Below are 20540 nucleotides of genomic sequence, written 5' to 3'. Positions count from 1 at the left end.
ATTCCAATTAAGAAATTAAGAGATTCTGAAATTAGGCAATAGTCTTAGCAATTGAGGAGAAAGGGAGTATTGGAAAAAGAGAATCTATATGAATGGGTGACCAATTATTAATGAGTAGTAAAGAAAGAAGAGGAAAAGATGCCTTCCAGGTTTTTTTAATTGGATGACTAGGTAGGTCATGATACTATTTTCCAAGAATAGAAAATGAGGAAAAGGAACAAGTTTATTAAAAAAAATAAGATTAGCTCTGGCTGGTGTAGCTCAGTGGATTGAGCTTGGGCCTGTGAACCAGACGATCGCGGTTCGATTCCCAGTCAGGGCACATGCCTGTGTTGAAGGGCACATGCCTGGGTTGCAGGCCAATTCCCGGCAGGGGCCAGTTCCCAACAGGGGATGCATGAGAAGCAACCATACATTGATGTTTCTCTTCCTCTCTCCTTCCCTTCCCCTCTAAAGATAAATAAATAAAATATTTTTTAAAAAAAGATTAGTTTTATTATCTTGAATTTAGATAAAATTCAATTAGATGCTGTTCAATTAGAAATAGTATCAAGTAGCTCTGGGTTTGGGGTGAGATTTGAGCTAGATGTGTTAGTTTGGTATTCATAAAGATTTGAAATGACTTAATTGACTGTCATTTGTGTTTTATTGTGTTTTTTAAAATATTCCAATATACCATAGTTATTCATGGTAAATACTTTTATGCCACAATTCCAAGGAGACACAGAATTTTTTTTTTACTTTCATATACTTAGGGAAACATATCTAGCAGAGATTCATCTGAGAGCTAGAACCATATGAGAAGAGATACCTTATCTATGTAATTTATATTCATAATGAATTTACTCATCTTTTTTATTATGAAATAATGCATGTTAAATGTAAAATATTCTGAAAACACAGAAAATTTTCAAAGGGAAAAAAAGCCGCAATCTGACCATTTAATTTAAACCTTAACATTTGTTGTTCTAAACTTTTTCTGAAACATATGAATGAGTATTTTTATGTACTACATTTTAAGTGACATATACACAATATATTATAAATAGTATATCAATGTAATTGATTGTATCTACATCATATTTTAATAATTCACCATATTATTAATTTTTATAGATATACCACAAAATATATAGCAAATAACCAATTGTTCAATATTTAGATATATTTATCCACTTAAAAAAAACTTGTCTTGTTTATTTATTTAATTATATTCTTAGGGTAAGCTCCTAGAAGTTTCATTAATAATAAATATACTTACACAGAGACTTTACTTCCAGTAATGGTGGCATGATATTGTTGGGTTTTTATCTTTCATTTTATTTATGTGGTGTATTACATTTATTGATTTTTAAATATTATACCAAGCTTGCATGCCTAGAATAAATCCCACTTGATCATGATGTATGATCTTTTTAATGTATTGCTGAATTCAGATTGCTAATATTTTGTTGAATATTGTTTCATCTATGTTCACCAGGATATTGACTTATAATTTTCCTTCTTTATAGTGTCTTTGTCTAGTTATGAAATCAAGATCATGCTGGCCTCATAAAATGATCTTGGAAGGCTTCCTTCCTCTTGAAATTTTTTGAAATACTTTGAGAAGGATAGGTGTTAGTTCTTCTACTTTGAGTGTTTGGTAAAATTTACCTGTGAAGCCAACCAGGTCATGACTTTTGTTTGCTTTAAGTTTTTCTGATTAATTCTTTGATTTCATGGGTTGTAATCAGTCTGTTCAGGTTTTCTGTTTCTTCTTGATTCGTTTTGGAAGATTGTATGTTTCTAGAAATACATTCATTTTTTCCAAATTGTCCAATTTGTTGGCATATAGTTGTTCATGGTATTTTCTAACATTCCTTAGTATGCCTGTGATGTCAGTTGCTACTTCTCCTCTTTCATTTTTTATTTTATTTATCTGGGTCCTCTTTCTTTCTCTTGATGAGTCTAGTTAAAGATTTATCAACCTTGTTTATCTTTTCTGAGAAACAGCTCTTGGTTTCATTGATATTTTTATTGTTTTTTAGACTTGATGTTTATTTTTGTTCTTGATCTTTATTTTTGTTTTTATCTTTATTATTTTTTTCATTCTTTGAGCTTCATTTGTTGTTCTTTGTCTAGTTTCTTTAGCTGTAAGATGACATTGTTTATTTAAGTTTTTTCTTGTTTCTTTTTTCTAAAGATTTTATTTATTTATCTTTAGAGGGGAAGGGAAGGAGAGAAGGAGAGAAATATCAATGTATGTTTGCCTCTCATGAGTCCCCTGCTGGGAACTGGTCTGCAACCCAGGCATGTGCCCTGACTGGGAATCGAACCGCGATCGTCTGGTTCACAGGCCCACGCTCAATCCACTGAGCTACCCCAGCCAGGGCCTCTTGTTTCTTAAAGTAGGCCTATATTGCTATGAATTCCCTTCTTGACTATTTTTTTGCTGTGTCTCACAGATTTGGGGTTGCTGTGTTTTTATTTTCATTTGTCTCAAGGTATCCTCTGATTATTTCCTTGATCTCACTATTAATCAATTCCCTGTTTAGTAACATGTTACTAACCTCCATATGTTTGTTTTTCAGTTTTTTCCTTATAATTAATTTCTAGTTTTACACCATTTTGGTTAGAGAAGATGTTTGATATGGTTGCATTCTTCTTAAATTTATTGAGATTTATTTTGTGGTATAACATGTGGTCTATGCTGGATAATGTTTCCTGAGAACTTGAAAAGAATGTATATTCCGCTGCTTTGGAATGAGATGCTCTCAAAATATCAATTAGATCCATCTGGTCTAGTGTGGCATTTAAAGCTGCTGTTTCCTTGTTGATTTTCTGTCTGGAATATTTATCCATTGATATCAATAGGGTGTTAAAGTCCACTACTAGGACTGTATTACTATTGAGCTCTCCCTTTATGTTCATTAAGATTTGCTTTGTATATTTAGGTACTCCTGTGTTGGGTGCATAAATGTTTAAAAGGGTTATATTCTCTTGTTGGATTGATCCCTTTATTATTATGTAATGTTGTTCTTTGCCTTTTATTACAGCCTTTGTTTTAAAGTTTATTTTGTCTGATGTAAGTATTGCTACCCTAGCTTCTTTTTTCTTTTTATTTGCATAAAATATCTTTTTTCTATCCCTTTACTTTTAGTCTGTATGTGTCTTTCAATCTGCAGTCGGTCTCATATATAAGTGGGTCTTATTTTCTTACCCATTCAGCTACCCTATGTCTTCTGATTGGAGCATTTAATTCATTTACATTTAAGGTGATTATTGTTAAGTATGTATTTATTGCCACTTTATTATGTGTATTTATGTTTCTCTTTTTTTCCTTTTTCTAAAGAATTTTTAACATCTTTTGTAATACTTGTTTGGTAATAATGAACTCCTTTAACTTTTTCTTGTCTGGGAAGCTCTTTATTTCTCCTCCAATTTAAAATAACAGCTTTGCTGGGTAGAGCAATCTTGATTGCAGGTCCTTGCTTTTCATCACTTTGAATATTTCATGTCAATCCCTTCTGGCCTGATTTTTTTTGTCTTGAGAAATCAACTGCCCATCTTATGAAAAGTCTTATTTAGGTAACTGACTTTCTCTTTCTGCTTTTAAGATTCTCTCTTTATCTTGAACCTTTACTGTTTTAATTATGACATGCCTTGGTGTGGGCCTCTTTGAGTTTACCTTTTTCAGAACTCTCTGCACTTCCTGGAATTGTATGTCTTTTTTCTTTACCATGTTAGGGAAGTTTTCAGTCATTAGTTTTTCTTTTTTTTTAAGATTTTACTTATTTATCTTTAGAGGGGAAGAGAAGGAGAGAAGGAGAGAAATATCAATGTATGGTTGCCTCTCGTGCATCCCCTCCTGGGAACTGGCCTGCAACCCAGGCATGTGCCCTGACTGGGAATTGAACTGTGATCCTTTAGTTCACAGGCCCATGCTCAATCCACTGAGCTACGCCAGCCAGGGCAAGTTTTTCAAATAAGTTTTCAACCCCTTGCTCTCTCTCTTCTCCTCCCTCATTTTTAAAAATTCTTTATTTTCTTTTTGCTGTTCTGATTAGGTATTTACTGGTACCTTGTCTTCCAAATCTCATATTTGATCCTCTGTTTTATCTAACCTACTGTTATTTTCTTGTAGTATATTCTTCATTTCTGACTTGTTCCTTTTTATGGTTTCTATGTCTTTTTTATGCTGTTGAAGTTTTCACTAAGTTCATTGAGCATCCTTATAACAATTATTTTGAACAATGTATCTGGTAGATTTCTTGTCTCTATTCTATTTACTTCTTTTTTCAGAGATTTTGCCTATTCTTTTAGTTTGGACATGTTTCTTTGTCTCTCTATTTTTGGTTGCCTCTCTGTGTTTGAATAAGTTTATTAGGTAGATCTGCTATGTCTCCCAGTATTGGTTGGGTGGCCTTATGTAGTAGGCATCCTGTAGAGCATAGTAGCATAGTTTTTCTGGTCACTTGAGCTAGGTGTTTTTGAAAGGTCCGTTGTATGATTTATATGAGTCCTCCTGTTGCAGTTGAGTCCTGATTGCTGTTGATCAGTTTGTTGGGTTGACACTCTGGCTGGCTGACTGTGAGGATTAACCTTGACCACAGTGTATCAACTGTTGTGCAGGGGCTGACCCCATGAAATGGAATTCATCCCAGCAGGAGCTGGTGCCTGCCAAGATCTTCCTTTGTGTATGCTGCTTGTGTTGCTATTTGGGTTGTCCTCTGATGTAGTCTAAAGCATGCCACTGGGTATGTTGGTTCTGTTGCCTCTAGGAAGGGAATTCTGTGCAGGTCAATGTCAGATGTTGCCTATTACTGGTCCTGGGCTATGTATTAGGAGCTACAAAGCAATACACAGTTTGTTGCTGACTCAGCTGGGTTTGAGTGTACATGGGAGAGGTCAGGCTGTATACCAAGCTAGAGGTCAAGCTATCAAGATCTGCTTCCACCAGCAATGAGCATGGGGACAGATCAACAAAAGGACTAAGGCACCCAGATATCTACCTCAGCCTGTCAGCTGCCTGTTAGGATCAGTCACTGAAAGAGCCTCTGGCAATATGCAAATTACATGAGGTAGGTTCTGAGTAAGTCACCAGGTAGGGGAAAGTGGTGTTCACCAGGTTGATACAGATTCAAACGTGGCTCTAGTACTAGATTCAGCAAAAGTCTCAGCATACACCAATGCCAGCTGCCTCCTGACTGGAGTCTGTAGAACTTTGTGGCGAGACAAGGTCTCAGTCATCAAGGTACAGCTAGTAGAGTTTATCAGGCAAAACAGATTAAGATTTGGCCATGTGGACAGAGGACCCTGCACAGGAACAGTGGTGTTGATTGGGGCATGTGGGGGAATAAATGACCCATGCTCTGGAGTTACACAATTCAGTCTCTTCCTGTGCAACCCTGACACCACCAAGTCTTCTTGGATCTCCTCAAGAGCTTTCCAAGAAAGACTGCACAATGGGACTGGGCTGGCCTTAGCTAGCTGATTCCTTTCCAGAGCTTGAGCTTGGTTGGGTGAGGCCACTAGGAGTTGGGAGGGTGGGGCTAGTGTATTTTCTCAGGTTGATACCATGTGGAAAGGAGTGCTCAACCCAGTAATGATGGCATTTGTGGGTGGTGTTGGAGAGAGACTCAGCATGGACACATTGGTAGCTGTCCCTTGAGCTTTCTCTTCAAACCTACACAACCCATTCTCTCTTTGTGTAACTCCAATTCACTCTGAGCCACCTTCCCTCTACCAGAGCCCAGGGTGGGTGGCCACAAATGAGATTTTTGTGTACTGGCCCTTTAAGAAGGTACCTGGGTTTCTAGAAGACCTCTGTTTCTCCCTGGCAATAGAATCCTTGATGATTTTCACAGGCAGATGTTTTGTGGTCTTTGCTTCTGGGCATGGATGCTCTGAGCTGGAGCCCATTTTGAGACCACTCACTCTTCCAGGGGGAGCTTTGCAGTTGAGATACCCCTCCAGACTTCCAAGTGGGGCCAGCCCTTTTTGCGTCTTCACCCTTTCTACCTACCAGTCTCTACATGGTGCCTCTGTAAACCATTGGGTTAGAAGACTTTTGTTCAGTCAGTCTTCAATTGACTATTCAAATTGGTTGTACTATAGTTTGGTTGTAATTTCAATTTGCTTCTTGGATCTTCCAATTCTTAAATGTTTTTATTTGCCTTCAATTTTAAAGAATATTTTTCACTTAACATTGCATTTCATGTTAACTTTTTTCCCCATTTAGTTCTTTAAAGATGGGATTTTTTATTCTCCTGGTTTGCTTTGTTTCTGATGAGAAGTTAGTAGTCACAATTATGTTGTGCACCTATAAATGAAGCTGTATGTAATATATGTAACTTTCCCTTTATTTTTATTTTGTACCGATTTGACTATGATATGTCTAGGTTCAGTTTCCATCAAGTTCACTCTCTTTGGGTTTTGCTGAGCTTTTTAGGTCTAAAAGCTTACAGTTTTTATCATATTTTTAAATAATTTAACTATGCTTTCTCCCAATATTTTTTCTGCCCAAATTTTTCCCTTTTCTCCTCGTGGGATTCCAATATTTTGTAGTTCAGACTACAGGTCACTGAAGTTCGGTTCAATTTTTAGTTATCTGCCTTCCATTAGATTTTTTGCATAATTTTTGTTCCCCTGTTTTACATTCACTCATCTTCAGCCAGGCTCACTCTGCTATTAAACCCATTCAGGGAATTTTTCATTTCAGTTTTTATATTTTTTATAATCCCAATTTTTATTTAATTTTTTATACCTTCCTTTTACTGGCTGAGTTTGTTCCATCTACATAACTCCATATTCATCATAGATGTTTTAAAATACTTGTGTGCCAGTTTCAACATCTGTTATATCTGAGACTGTTTCTATTCATTGTTTTTATCCTGAACATGATGACTTCTTCCTACTCTTATTCATGCTTAGAAACTTTTTGATCATATGCTGGACATTGTGCCTGCTATTGTCAAGAGTCTAGATTTTGTTGTAATTCTCTAAAGAATTTTTCTGTCAGGTAGCTAATTTTTTGGTGGATCCTATTGAGGTGTGTCTTTTTAAGGCTTTGCTGGACCGAGTCTAGAGTGTGGTTGTTTTAAGATCACAACTGAATGACCAGGATACTTATTGAGGTCTCTCCACATTGACTGGAATTTCAGTCTCATCCAAGTTAGTGTGACCTGTTGAGTCTCTGTTCAATTCACAGTTTTCCAGTAGCTTCTGTTTGAGGGCTCAGGACTAAGTGCATGCCTGCCTTAGTATTCATCCAAAGATTCGGTTTCTTTTCTTTTTTTTTAGTTCTAATATAATTTTAATTTAAAGTTAAATTTTAGCAAAAGTACAGAGCAATACTAATAAGGTAATCAAGTATTTTGCATTTCTTTAAAAAAATCTGTGTATGCAAATGTTGTTGCAAATAACAACTAAGTGTCCTACTGTTGTTGAGAAGCAGATCTTATCACAACAGATCTATGCAGTAAATAACAGAGCTTAGAGAAACAGGTTTTGTATCTCATTACAAGTCTGATAGAAAAAAAGAAGTCTGCATAGCAATAACTAAAAATAGAACCCAAGATCCCTGACTGCAGCCCTTTCTCTGAATCTTTCTTTTTAAAAAATATATTTTATTGATTATGCTAGTACAGTTGTCCCACTGAAGTGGGGAAAAGACTCCGTTTCTTTATGGGGAGATTATTTCTCTATGTAGCTCCCTCACCTACAACACCTTGCTCCAGGAATTGTAGGTATCTGGTCTGTTATGTTAAATTCTGAGTTGTTTGTTTTTTTAACTGATGAGCTCAAGTAGAATGAGATCATTGTTCTTAGTTCAAGTTCCATTTTCTTGTGTCATAGTTTGAAAAGGAGAAGCTTTAAATGAGAAGCCCAGGTAAATAGCTTTAAATGAGAAGCTTTAAATGAGAAGCCCAGGTAAACATTTGGTCATCCTGTGTGTTTCCCCTCACTCAGTGTTACAGCTCTGTGTCACATGTCAACAAATGCCTGAAAACAGTTCCTACATATTGATACGACCAGTTTTGTAATTCTTTACAATTGGAGAGTAGCATCGATGTATATAATACCCTATCCTAGTTGGAACTGAAAGTTTTAAATTTCTGTCTTTCTGTTTGTTGTTTTCCTTTTCTTGTCATGAACTTCCAATATGTTCTTTTAATATTTTTACCTTATGGTTTTTATAGTTTTCCTATTATGATATTAACCAGTAATAATTTTTAAATAACATGTCATAGTCTGCTGTTATTCTTTTCATTTATTTGACAAAAGACATATTTTTCAAAAATGTTTATGTAGTCAAATCTATCAAATCTATCCCTTCCTTCCATGATTTCTGCTTCAAGTTATGCTTAAAAAGTCCTTTTTCAGTTCAAAATTATTTAAACTCTTCTATTTCTCAAAGCACTTGAGTGACTTTTAAAATCTTTAAATATTTAATTTGGCTGGAATTAATATAGCAAAAGATATGAGGTAAGAATTGAACTTGATTTTTGTTCACTAAGAGGTAGGTCATTTTTTCTCCCAATTTATGAACTAATCTATCTTTTCTATCACTGGTTTTAAATGTCAGCTTTCCTACACACTAATTTTTCTAATATGTATATATCTATTTCTAGACTATTCTAGTCTAGTAATCTGTCTGCTTATTCTCAAACTAGTATCACAATAAATATAGTTGCATGATGATATAATTCCTTCTAGTATTTTTTGCATTTATATTTAGCCAGCTGTATATAGTTTATTACATTGGGGGTGTACTGTTTATGCAATGTTTTAGCCTTCATTTCTTTTTAAGAAGTCATAGTTTCAAAAATTAATTATTTAAAAATGTTAATTTAAGTAACTGAATAACGTTCCATTATATATGTTCCATATTTTAGCCAAATCTTTATTTCTTTGTTCATACATCTTTGCATTATAAAGGTTCTTGCAACATACATCTGGATTGTTTTCTAAAAGGTTTGTTTTATTTATTTTAAGATATTAGCAGACAGTACTGGCTGGTGTGGCTCCGTGAATTGAGTGCCAGCCTGTGAATCAAAGGGTCACCAGTTCAATTCCCAGTCTAGGGCACATGCCTGGTTTGCCAGCCAGGTCCCCAGTGAGGGGCACATGAGAGGCAACCACACATTGATATTTCTCTCCCTCTCTTTCCCTCTCCTTTTATAAATAAAATCTTTTTAAAGTTTTTTAAAAATAAAATAAACTATTAGCAGATAGTATAAGAGTGGTTAAAGGATTAAAGCTGGGGAATTGAGTTTGTTTTTAGAAATTACTTAAACATCTATTATGTTCCTAGGTCTGGGTCCATATATAAAACAAATGTATGACAGACAGTTATTGCCTTCAAGAGGTTTTTAAGAAACTAAAATATAATTCTAACGAAGCCTTTAGTGTAGGTAAACAAGCCTTGTGAAAGTCTCCATCCCATCATCTGTATTCTTGAGATAACAGAAATAGAGAACAAAGACTAAAACAGAAGTTTTAAAAAGTAGTATTGCTCCCAGAAATTACTTTACAAAAGTACTTGCCAAGAATTTACTTCAGAATATTTTTGTTTTCAAATGAATATTTTATATCATATGCTGTTGCTTAATGTAGTAATTGTTTGAAAAATCCAGGAGATAATATATTATCAATAATGCATTATTAAAATACATAACTACTTATATATTCATAAAATATATTTATAAAATGGATATTTTCATATTAAAGTGCAATTCATATTTTAATCATATATTTATTAAATTTAATAAGCAACATTCTAACGTGTAAATATTATTTAATAAATTAATATTTGAAGCCTGAGAAAGATGACTCATACTAAGAAGGGCTTCTGCCCTGGCCAGGTAGCTCAGTTGGTTAGAGTGTTGTCTCATACACCAAAAGTTTGCAGGTTTGATTCCTGGCCAGGACACATTCCTAAGTTGCGTGTTCAATGCCTGGTCAGGGTGCATATGGGAGGCAACCGATCTATGTTTCTCTCTCACATCAATGATTCCCCCTCTCTCCCCGCCTCTCTAAAATCAATAAATATAATCTTGGGTGAAGATTAAAAAGAAGGAGGAGGAAGAAGAAGAAGAAGGGGAGGAGAAGAGGGAAGAAGGAGGAGAAGGAAGAAGAAGAAAGAGGAAGAGGAGGGAGGAGGAGGGAGGCGGAGGGAGCAGGAGAGAGGAGGAGGGCTCCTGGTGGCTAAATTGGCTAATTTTTTAAAAACAGAACTAAGACTTCAGGGACAGGCCTGAACTGAACTGCCTGTGCTGAGCTGCCTGGGCTGTGTTCCTGCCATCTGAGCCAGCCCTTGTAAAGGAGTTCCTGGAATCCTATTTCAACCAACATGACAGGATTTCCTCATCGAATTGGATCTGCACAGCTCTAACCAATCAAAGCAGCTCTACTTTAACCAATCAGAACAGTGCTTTTTTGGACCAATCAAAAAAGGATTGTGAGGATTTGGGGTCTTCATTTGCTTGAGGATGGACCAGTCAGGAATGTGTTTCTAATGCCCAAACTACTCAAGATGATTACTGATTCAGGTCAAAAGTGTTTGCCTATGACCTTGTTTGCTTTCGTCTTTTACCAGTGACCCTCCTAGTCCTTTGCATTATTGGCAAGTGACACCATGTTCTGGTTGAGAAGGTAGCATGGAAAAAGGAATGAGTAGATAATTCTACATGAGGCCAGTGTTTCTTGCCATTCAGTAAACTATCTAAATCCCCATTCAAATAGTATTGATACAGTGAAAGCTATTAGTTAATACTGGATGGTCAACAAGGTATGTCACCTCACTCAAGGACCATTCCATCTCATCAACGAGATGCAATTCATTCATCCCAGACAATTCAAACTAGCCATAAGATAGCATGCAGGCAAGGGCCAAATGAATTAGAAAAGAAAGATTGATTGAGAACTATTTGACCCAGGGCCTGGAGTATGGCTGAAGTTAGTAAATGTTTCCCTATCGATGTTGATGAGAACAAGAATAACAATAGTGTACAAAGTGGGAGTCAGGAGGAAAGTGGTGTTTGAGACCACTCTGTTCTAAAGTGAAGAAAGAAAATTTTCTTTAGTTTCCTGGAAGAGCATTTGAAAGGAATATTTTCCTACTTGAGGTTATTCAATTGATTCTATAAAACCACAAAAGGAGCCAAGCTGCAAAACTTTACCTAGATTCCTGGAGTGTCTAAAAGCTACTGCACATTTCAAAAAGCAGCTGAGAGAGATTAAAAGGCGCACCACCAGCCTTAAGTCACCTGTCTTCAGTGACTCTGAATCCTTGTTTTTCCACGGAGCATCTATGGGATCAAGTTTTTAATATCGGGGGCTTAGTTCCTTCATCTGTAAAAAGCAAATAAAAACCCTATCCTCCAGAATTGCTGTACTTGGTATTTACCATAACAGAGAGCGATTAACATCTGTTATACCTACTGAACCACCATTGAATAGGAATTAATATTTAGATACAAGGTCTTTTTTTTCTTAGCTTGCACTGTCTTTATTTCCTTAAGAGCAAAGACTTTATACTTAGACCAAATCAATAGTGTCCTTATCTTTAACTTCAAGTAGTTTGTATTTGAGCCTTGAGGCTTAAGAAATGCCAACTGCATTTCAGTCCTCTCTGAAAACATGAATACAGTTAGGTAACACAAAGAAAAGAGTGAGTCCTGTTTATAACATGTCCAGCAAAGTCGTGCATTGAAAAAGTTTTGTGATCTCAAGAACTTTTGCAAAAATATAGTATCGGGGTTACTCTATAATAAAAATCACAGTGCAGGAGACAATTGATACATTTGACTATGTTTCATCTTTAGGGGAGTCTATATACTTTTGTGTAATTGTATCCATGTGACTAAAGGCAGGCATACGGCCTTGGACTCACCAGTGTGGCACTTCGAAATTTCTATTGGGAAGCCAGTAACATGAAGCAGCAAAAGCCAGAAAAACATTCGGCCATTGTAACATACCCAATTTATATACTCTCCCCAGATTTATTCAGCTACACTGTAACACTATAAAAACTATATTTGGTCCTTGTCCCTGGTAGATACAGGCCTACTCCAGAGGGTTTAAATTTGGGGGGCATAGATCTTCAAAAACCCTTGGCATTTCCTGAATGATAGATAAGAGTTTCTTTTTTTGTTCAGAATGAATCCTTTTCAACTACATCTGAGTTTATACTATCAAGGTGACTTATGGCTGGGCCCACAGATATGTTCAGAATAGGGGCTAGTTTCCAGGGGAAAAAAAGAATGATATGATTAGAATGTTGGAATTTCAGCCCTACCCCTACCCCCCAGAGAGGAAAAGATGACTAGAGATTGAGTTCAGTCATTGATCAACCCAATCACGTCTATGTAGTGAAACCCAGATTAAAAACTGGACAGTGATGCTTGGAGGGCTTCCTGGTTAGTGAATGTATTAAGGTGATGAGAGGGCAGCATACCCTGCTGCCACAGGGTCAAAGCTCTCCCAAACCTGGGGTCATGTGTCTCTGCTCTTTGACTGCTCTTGGGTTGTATCCTTGACAATAAAGTTGTAATTGTAAGTACCGCACTTCCAGTGAGTTCTGTAAGTCTCTCTAGAGAATGATCAAACCTGGAGGGGGATCGTGGGAACCATGTGTAGATGGCTGATCAGAAGTGTTGTGTGGGCTGTGGACTTTGGTCTGATGTCTCAGGTGAGGCTAGTCATACAATCGAGCCCCTTCACTTGTGTGATGCTAATTCCCTGCTGGATAATGTCAGAACTGATACTTTGCCCTTGACTTGTGGGGTTTGTGCTCTAGGTAGTTAGCACCAGACTTGAATTGAATTGCTGTTGGGAAATAAATACTTCTTCCAGAGGTTCAGATTCTTGCCTCACTTCCTGGCTGGAGCAGCACCAACGCGTGTTGTTCCTGCTTTGCTCCCGTTGGAACGAGTGCTGTGGCAGTTCCAGGCCCCAGTTCCAAACCAATCAGACCCATGAAAACTTTGATTTTCCTAGTGATTGCCCAGAGGATCCAGATAATACAGCCCTGGTGTCTCATGGGATGACCTTTCACCAGAGAAGGTACCAGCAGGTAAATCACCCCTCTTCCCTGCCACCAAGGAATGTTGCAAGACATGGTCTTGTTCCCAATTTTTCCAGAGAAACCCCATGTGCCTGAATAACCACTGAAGGTTTGTGTGTGTGTGTGTGTGTATGTGTGTGTGTGTGTGAGTTGTAACCATCTCAATAATTCAGTACTTTCCTGTTTTTCTTCTCTTTTATCATTGGTCTTGCTTCTCCAGGATTGCACCCACCCCTAAATTATAAGCATATTTGGGTTCTGTTTTCTAGGGAAGCTGGAATAGAACAGAAGTGTAGCTAGCAAAGTCCTGTTGTTAAAGGAAGCTGTGGCTGACGGCTTGATGGCAGCTCCCCATGTGTGGTGTCTGCAACGTAAACTGCTATACCTGTGCCCACCTCAGAGGCAGGATGGGCTCTGATGGAGTCATCCGGAAGTATATTGGGCACTGTTCCTGGTTCTATAACCCACAAGCATGTATTTAGGCCCCTCCTGGTGATATATTTGTAGCTCAAAAATCCAAGCATTATTATCAATCAAAACCTTCCTAGTTTAGAGGTACTATATATCTTTCCTTCTACTATATAATGATGGTGATGATTAATGACCAGTATGTTTGCTTTTAAAAACGCCTTTATTTGAGAAGGGAAAAGTTACCCTGGTGTTCTAAAACAAAACAAAATAAACAAAGGGAAGCAAAAAATAAAGAACATATTTATGGAATTCAAAACTCTTGGAACCACTGGGGTGCCCTGAGGAGAGGACGGGATCCTAGCTCTCCATTCTGTGGCTTTTATTTGACCCAGATATAAGACCCATTGAGGCTGTTCTATTCTATGACAATGAAAAGAAGTAATTAATTGGGGGGGTAGGAACTGTTGGTGAACCAGAGGAGGTGGACAGGTTTCTCTTGTTAGGTGATCATCCGGGACACAGCAGGGACGTTACTCACTAAATTGAGACTCAGAAGAAAAATGATGGAAATCATCTCTCACACAGTCACTACCTCTTTTCCTAGGGTTTGTTTTTTTTTTTTGCCACGACCCTGATTTTATTAAAAATGATCAAATAGAAAGAACTTTACTTCTATATAAAATACCCTGCAACACAATGCAACTGATAGAAAGCTTGCAACTTAAAATGGACAAGAATCTGGGGCAGGAGGAATAAAAAAAACAGTATACTTTTCAATACTTTAAAACAGAAAATAAATTAAAAAATAAAAGCAGTTTGAGTAATGCCTAGAAAAATTCATGTAGATTATTAATGAGGTTCAACAACATTCATAAAAGAGCCAATGAATATAATACATACAAAAAGTTATCTATAAGGGAAGAAATAAACAGCAAAACACACAAAATTAATCAGTCTGGCAAAGGTTAAAATAATTTGGATTGTAGACTTAACAAAATTTATTGCTGGTAAATTTTTTGTTGTCTTGTAAAAGGCAATTCAGAATACTTTAGTGTTGTATCAGTTAATGTAATTTTATCCCAAAGAAATTATTTCAAATTATTTGAAGAACTACCATAAGATTCTTTAAGAGTGCAAAATTGCAAATAAGTTTGAAATACAATAGAGATGTATTAAGCAAACTGACATAGCCACAATGTAAATAAAATCACCTAAACAGATGGGCTAATAAAATATGACCAAGTATTAAATGTAAAAATTAAAAAGTCACTTATAATTTTAACTATGTGTAAGAAAATGTGTACATATCCACAAGAAGAAAAAAAATTAAGGCAATACTCAACTATTGATTTATTTCCAAGGGTTAGGATTACAAGTAATTCTGCTTATGGTTTTTAAACAGGATTCACTACATGTGTCAAATTTGTTATCCTTTCTGAGTTCAGGGCCTTCAATCCAAGTAATGTATTGGCCATAATAAATACTTTATTTGGAACTGGAACTTGAAATAGTTCTCTCTCTACTGCCTGACCTCCTCCTACCAGGATTCCTGTGTCTAGAGAAGCTAATGCTGTGACTCTGATGGCTCCAGCCACCTCTACTCAGGCTGCCCTGACTATGGCTACAGTCCCTTCTTCTTTCTCTACTTTGTGAACTGAACCTTTCATGATTTTCTGCCAGGTGTTTGTGAGATTTCTTCTCCCTGTGATTACTCTTCCTCTGGGTGGGACTTGGCCTTCTCCTCTTCCGGGGCCTGCCATAGTACTCATCTCGGAGGCCCATCCTCTCTGAGTTCTTGTCAAAGGAAGAGTCGGACCGATCTGGAGATGCGTGCATGTCTCTATTAGCTTCCCAAAATTCATTGTTGGGATTTCTGAACACATGAAGAAAGTTGCAGTATTTTCCTCTTGGGCATTGTTTTCTTTCAAATAAACCACAAATTGCTGCTTTCCACCGGGTCACTGGGCAGAATTCACACCGAAGCTGTCGTCCTGCATACCATCGTCCATTAAACAGAGAAAGGGCCGCTTGGCATTCTTCCTCTGATTGATACTGAACATACACATTGCCCCTCAGATGAGGTTCCAAGTTGCAGCTCACCTTGAACTGGACCACCTTCCCCACGTTCTTGAACTCAGGGAGCACATCCTCGTAGAAGTCCAGGAACTGCTGGTAGGTCTCCTCTTCACTGTACTCTAGGCTGGCCTCGGGGTCATAGTCATCCCTTCTGCACTGCTCCATTCCGAACGTTGTAAACATGCTTCTAATGAGGAGCGTGGGGCTCGATGTCGGGAAATTGTGTTTACGTGAACACCGATCTCCGAATCTGCAAGCTCCTGTTTTACTGTAGAATGGGCAGTTAATTTGGTCTTTCTCTGTTACTCTTAAGTACATGGGTGGTTCTGGGTTTTGCCAGGTGGCAGCTCTTTCCAACTCTCTCTCCCTTTTCTCCTGTAGCTTCTGCTCCTTCTGTTCTCTTTCTCTTCTCTGATACTCTTCCCATTCTTCCCTTAACTTTCTGTCTTGTTCTTCTTGCCATTTTCTAGTGGCCTCTTCCTTCCCCTTCTTTACTCTGAATTCCTCTTGTGCCTTCTGTTCCCTGAGCAACCATTCTTCATGGAAGCTTTGACTCTGCATCTCCAACAGCTTTTCTTCGTTTGGCTGTTCTTCAATAGTATCCTCCTCTTCCCTTCGTGACATTTCTGAGTCTCTTAGTCGGGCAGCTTCCTGCCTTTTTTTCTTCCGTTTTTCTTTTTTCAGGGTGGCCCTGTTCTTTTTGTGGCTTGGTTTCTCCAGAAGCATCTTGTTAGGAGATGCCATTTTACATACACCGCTGTAACTTCAAGAGGACACTGGGGTCTTTTCCTAAGTTTTCTGTGTAGAAGTCACTCGCACTGCAAAATATCAGATAATCAGGTCATCTGTATCAAATGTTAATAGGACAGTATATTTACTGAGTCCATATCTCCCAGGGTTCTCAGCTAAATGAGATTGTAGTTGTTTTGTTTTGCTTATTTGTTTGTTTGTTTAAAAAAAGGAATTGTTGGGAAACCAGCCCAGAGAAGACAGACTTCTGGCTATAGTGAAGTGAAGCGATGGTCTAATACTCTGTCTCACAAAAAGCATTAATCTGAACAAAATTTTTGAAAAGATAACCATTTCAGTTATTGGGAAATTGACCAAAGCAAAAGTAAATGATACCTTTAAAGATGTTTGTTCAGAGAATGTGCCAGGATTTCAGGTAAGAACAGTGGGAATTTTCAGCTTTTTTATTGGGAGCTGCACCTGCCTGCTTCCCAGCCCCAACTCATTCAGAGATACAGTATTATAAGAGTGGGACGAGTCATAAAACCTGCAGGCCTGGTGGTATGATGCGATTTATAACAGATAAAGCGAATCCATCCCTGGCCGTGTTGTCAATAAAAGTAGTAAACTGGGTAGACAACGAAAGTGGAAAATTCACAGCTCTGTTAGCCTGAGGTTACAGTCTGTTGGTGAGAATGATGGACCAAGCATAAGCTTAACAATGAGATCCTAGAAAAAGTCATGGAAGGGATGTGTAAGCTTTCACAGATCTCATCTTCACACACATGTGACTACTGGCATGTGCAGGGGAGATCAGAAGGTAGATGCTGAGGCAGGCTTCACAAAAGCCAGAACTTTGAATGCACTTCAAAGACTGGAGCGGGGAGGCACCTTAGGGATTGAACATGTAGAGCATAACATACCGCACCCCCACATTTGGGTGACCAATTAGCAAATAACTAAATAAACAAATAAAAATTAATCAGGGTAGAAACATCAGTGGCTACACACCTTTGGAGAAAGAGATCCCACATAATAAACCCAGGTGGTTAAAAATTTCCTACAAAGAAAAAATCAGAATTCCTACTTGCTACAATATATTATCTCAAATATCAAGCTTTTAACAACAAAAATATTGGAATGGAATATTACTTGGTCATAAAAAAGAATGGGAAAAAAAGCTTGATGGCATGGATGGACCTGGAGAGTATTTCGCTATGTGACATAAGCTGGTCAGAGAAAGACAAGTACCCTATGATCTATCTCACTTATATGTGGGCTCTTATGAATAAAATAAACTAACAAAGTAGAAACAGACTCATATGAGACACAGAGAACAGACTGACAGCTCTCAGAGGGGAGAGGTGTTGGGAGGCTGGGTAAAAAAGGTAAAGGGATTAAGCAAAAAAATAAGTAAATAAAACTCATAGACACAAACAGTATGATAATTACCAGAGGGACAGAGGTTGGAGAGAAAGAGAGGTAGAAAAGGATACAGGGAGGATAAATGGTGATGGAAGTAGACTTGACTTTGGGTGGTGAACACACAATACAATATACAGATGATGTGTTATAGAACTGTATGATATAATTTTATTAACCAATGTCAATCCAATAAACTCAATACAAATTTATGTATATACATATATAGATAGAGATATATAGATAGAGATTTAAAGAAACAGGAAAGTGTAAGTCTCACTTAGGAAAACAAGCCATCAAATGTTGGCATTAATAAAAAAAGTATCGAACAACTGTAATAAACACAGTACCTTCAAACAATTAAAGAAAAATATAATGATAATGTAAAAACAAATAGCACTCAGCACTCACATCTTAGTTTCTAATACCATTCTCCATTAAAAGAAAGCAAGAATCCTTGGAAAAATGGCTGAGTCTTGGAATACACTAGATGAGCCTGGAGTAACTTGTAGTGTGAAAGTAAGAATGTACTCAAAAATAAAAATCTTAGGGATTCTAAGTTCACACTCATCCTCCAAAAATTTATTAGAAGGTCATGTTTTCTTCCTATACACAGCTTTGACTGTTTTCTCTGTCCTACCAAAGATGAAAAAAACCATGATTTCTGTTTCTCTTAGGAGGAATTTGTCCACTTTGAGATTTTAGTTTATTGGGTTACTTTGCAATCTCAGCTCTCTGGCACGCTTACAATAGTTTTGTAAATTATCTGGCTCTTTGGTGGGAGCAACATTCTCTGGTGACTTTCCACATTCCAAATAATGATGAACTCCCTATAAATGTTTGAAGCGGTTCTCAAACTTTTGTGAAACAATCTTCTAAGATTATGTTGTGTAAGTTTTCCTGCTAGAATCTCCTCTCCATTCATTTTCTTGGAAATCCCCAGTACTTCAAACCTTTAGTAACCTGTCACTTCTCCTGAAACGTGTAACCCGGGTTTCTCAGCCTCACTATGGGCATCTGGAGCCAGAAACTCCTTTGTGGTCAAATTTGTACTGTGCATTGGAGGATGTTTAGCATCATCCTGGTCTCCATCACTAGATGGTAATCACACATGACTCTACCTCTCTAATTGTGACAACTAAAAATCTCTCCAGACATCCTCACATCCTCAAATGTAGAGAATCATTCATATGCCTTAATCCTTTCTCTGGGGTTAGTTAGGGTGAGGGGTTTTTCTTTCTGGTTTTGTTCTCATTATTCTGTATCTACCTGTTATATTGGCACTTATTATATTTTCTTATATATGCCTATTCTCTCTCTCTCTCTCTCTCATACACACATGAAAAATAATTATTTAGAATCCTCAAATGAGTAAGGTAAATGTTGAAAGGTGGGGAGAGTGTTAATGGGTGAGATGATGCAAATAATTTGGAGAAACTAAAAAGGGACTAAAGGTCTTCATGTAAGAAAAGGGAAAGATACAGAGGAAGCGATGTGTGTGCATTTATGAGTACATGTGTGTATGTGTGTAGGTATGGAAGTGTGATGGGAAGGAGATAGCCATCCATCCTGGAGAAGATGGGTTGAAGCTAGAGAGCTGAGAAAGATTAATGAGAAAAAAAGGTTGTGAGGAAAATAACATTTTGTAATTGAAGTGATAATTTGGGGGAAATTAAAGTGGTCTAATCAGATTTCTTGTTGAGTTCTCCATGTAGTATAAAATTGAGCATTCTCTTCATTCTACATGAAAAATATCTATCGTTGTGGTGTTACTTTTTCTTTAGAAGGTTACAAGGGAAGTGCCAAGTCCTGCTTTGAGGTAAACAAGATATTGATAACAGTCCTAGGTAGGAGGGGTGTGTGTTCTTATTTGTTTCATGTATTCTTTCTGCTCCCTGTGCTGCTTGAGTACAGGGTGTATCCCGAGTATGGAGCAGAGCTTATGGCCCATGGCAGACTCTCAATCTCTGTTTTTACAGATAGGTGGATGAGAATTACCTTACCTTTCAGGGCTGACCAAATGGCCAGTGAATATTATTGTTCCAGTTTGTGATTAAAGAAATAAATGGCCTGACCATGCGGTCTGGGGAAAAGTCCTTCTGTGTAGTTCTCCTCCTTCAATGTCAGGTGGAGAATGGTAATCTTGAGATATGAAGTAAGAGTGAAAGAAGAATGGGGATGAATAATACTTGTTGAGAATTTACTGATACTTTTCTAAAATTTCGGGTTGAAAGACGCAATAGAAAATGTTCATTATATTGTTAATGTCAGTCATCATTTCTAAGACATTCAAATTTCACAAATGTTTAAATCTAAAATAAAAGCTAATATTAGAATAGTAAATATGGCACATGGCTTGTGCTCTTCTGAGTGATCTGAATAAATTAACTCATTTCATCCTCATCACTCCCCTATGAGGAATCGTATTACTAGATTGAAGAAGGGCCATTAAGTTTGAGTCCTTGGTTCATCCCAGATTATGACGTCCTTGAAAAGCCAAATCCCCCAGATATAGTGATGGATCCTTTGGTAATTCTGGTAGAATACTGTTTCTGAAAAGATTTAAGGACAGAGCTGATCAAAAGGATTTCAGAAAGAATGAGTGGCTGTGAGCCTAAGGACCATGTTCTGAAAATTTAAATGGGGAAGAATAAATAAGTGGATGTCTCATTCAAAAGTATTTCACCATGTTAACATAACTCACAAATTGTGAAGCTGGAATCAATTAAACATTTTAAAGTGCAGAAAAGGCCTTCTTCACTGTCCAGTGGTTTGAATGTGTACCATGTTGTTTGAATACTAAGCAACAGCAATTTCCCTTTACTCTATGGCTGTGGACAGAGGGGGATATTTC

The 20540-nt window shown here is 37.3% G+C and overlaps 1 protein-coding gene across 1 annotated transcript; it reads right to left on the bottom strand.

Annotated features, from left to right (window-relative positions):
- Positions 1 to 14944: 14944 nt before the first annotated feature.
- On the bottom strand, positions 14945 to 16279 carry LOC118998557 (putative U2 small nuclear ribonucleoprotein auxiliary factor 35 kDa subunit-related protein 1). Its single transcript, XM_037062794.1, has one exon. The coding sequence runs from the start codon at positions 16277 to 16279 to the stop codon at positions 14945 to 14947; it is 1335 nt and encodes a 444-aa protein (XP_036918689.1).
- Positions 16280 to 20540: the final 4261 nt, after the last annotated feature.

Source organism: Sturnira hondurensis, unplaced genomic scaffold, assembly GCF_014824575.4.
Source record: "Sturnira hondurensis isolate 20B ecotype Veracruz unplaced genomic scaffold, ASM1482457v3 Scaffold0014384, whole genome shotgun sequence".
NCBI lineage: Eukaryota > Metazoa > Chordata > Mammalia > Chiroptera > Phyllostomidae > Sturnira > Sturnira hondurensis.
This window is presented reverse-complemented; position numbering and strand designations above follow the sequence as displayed.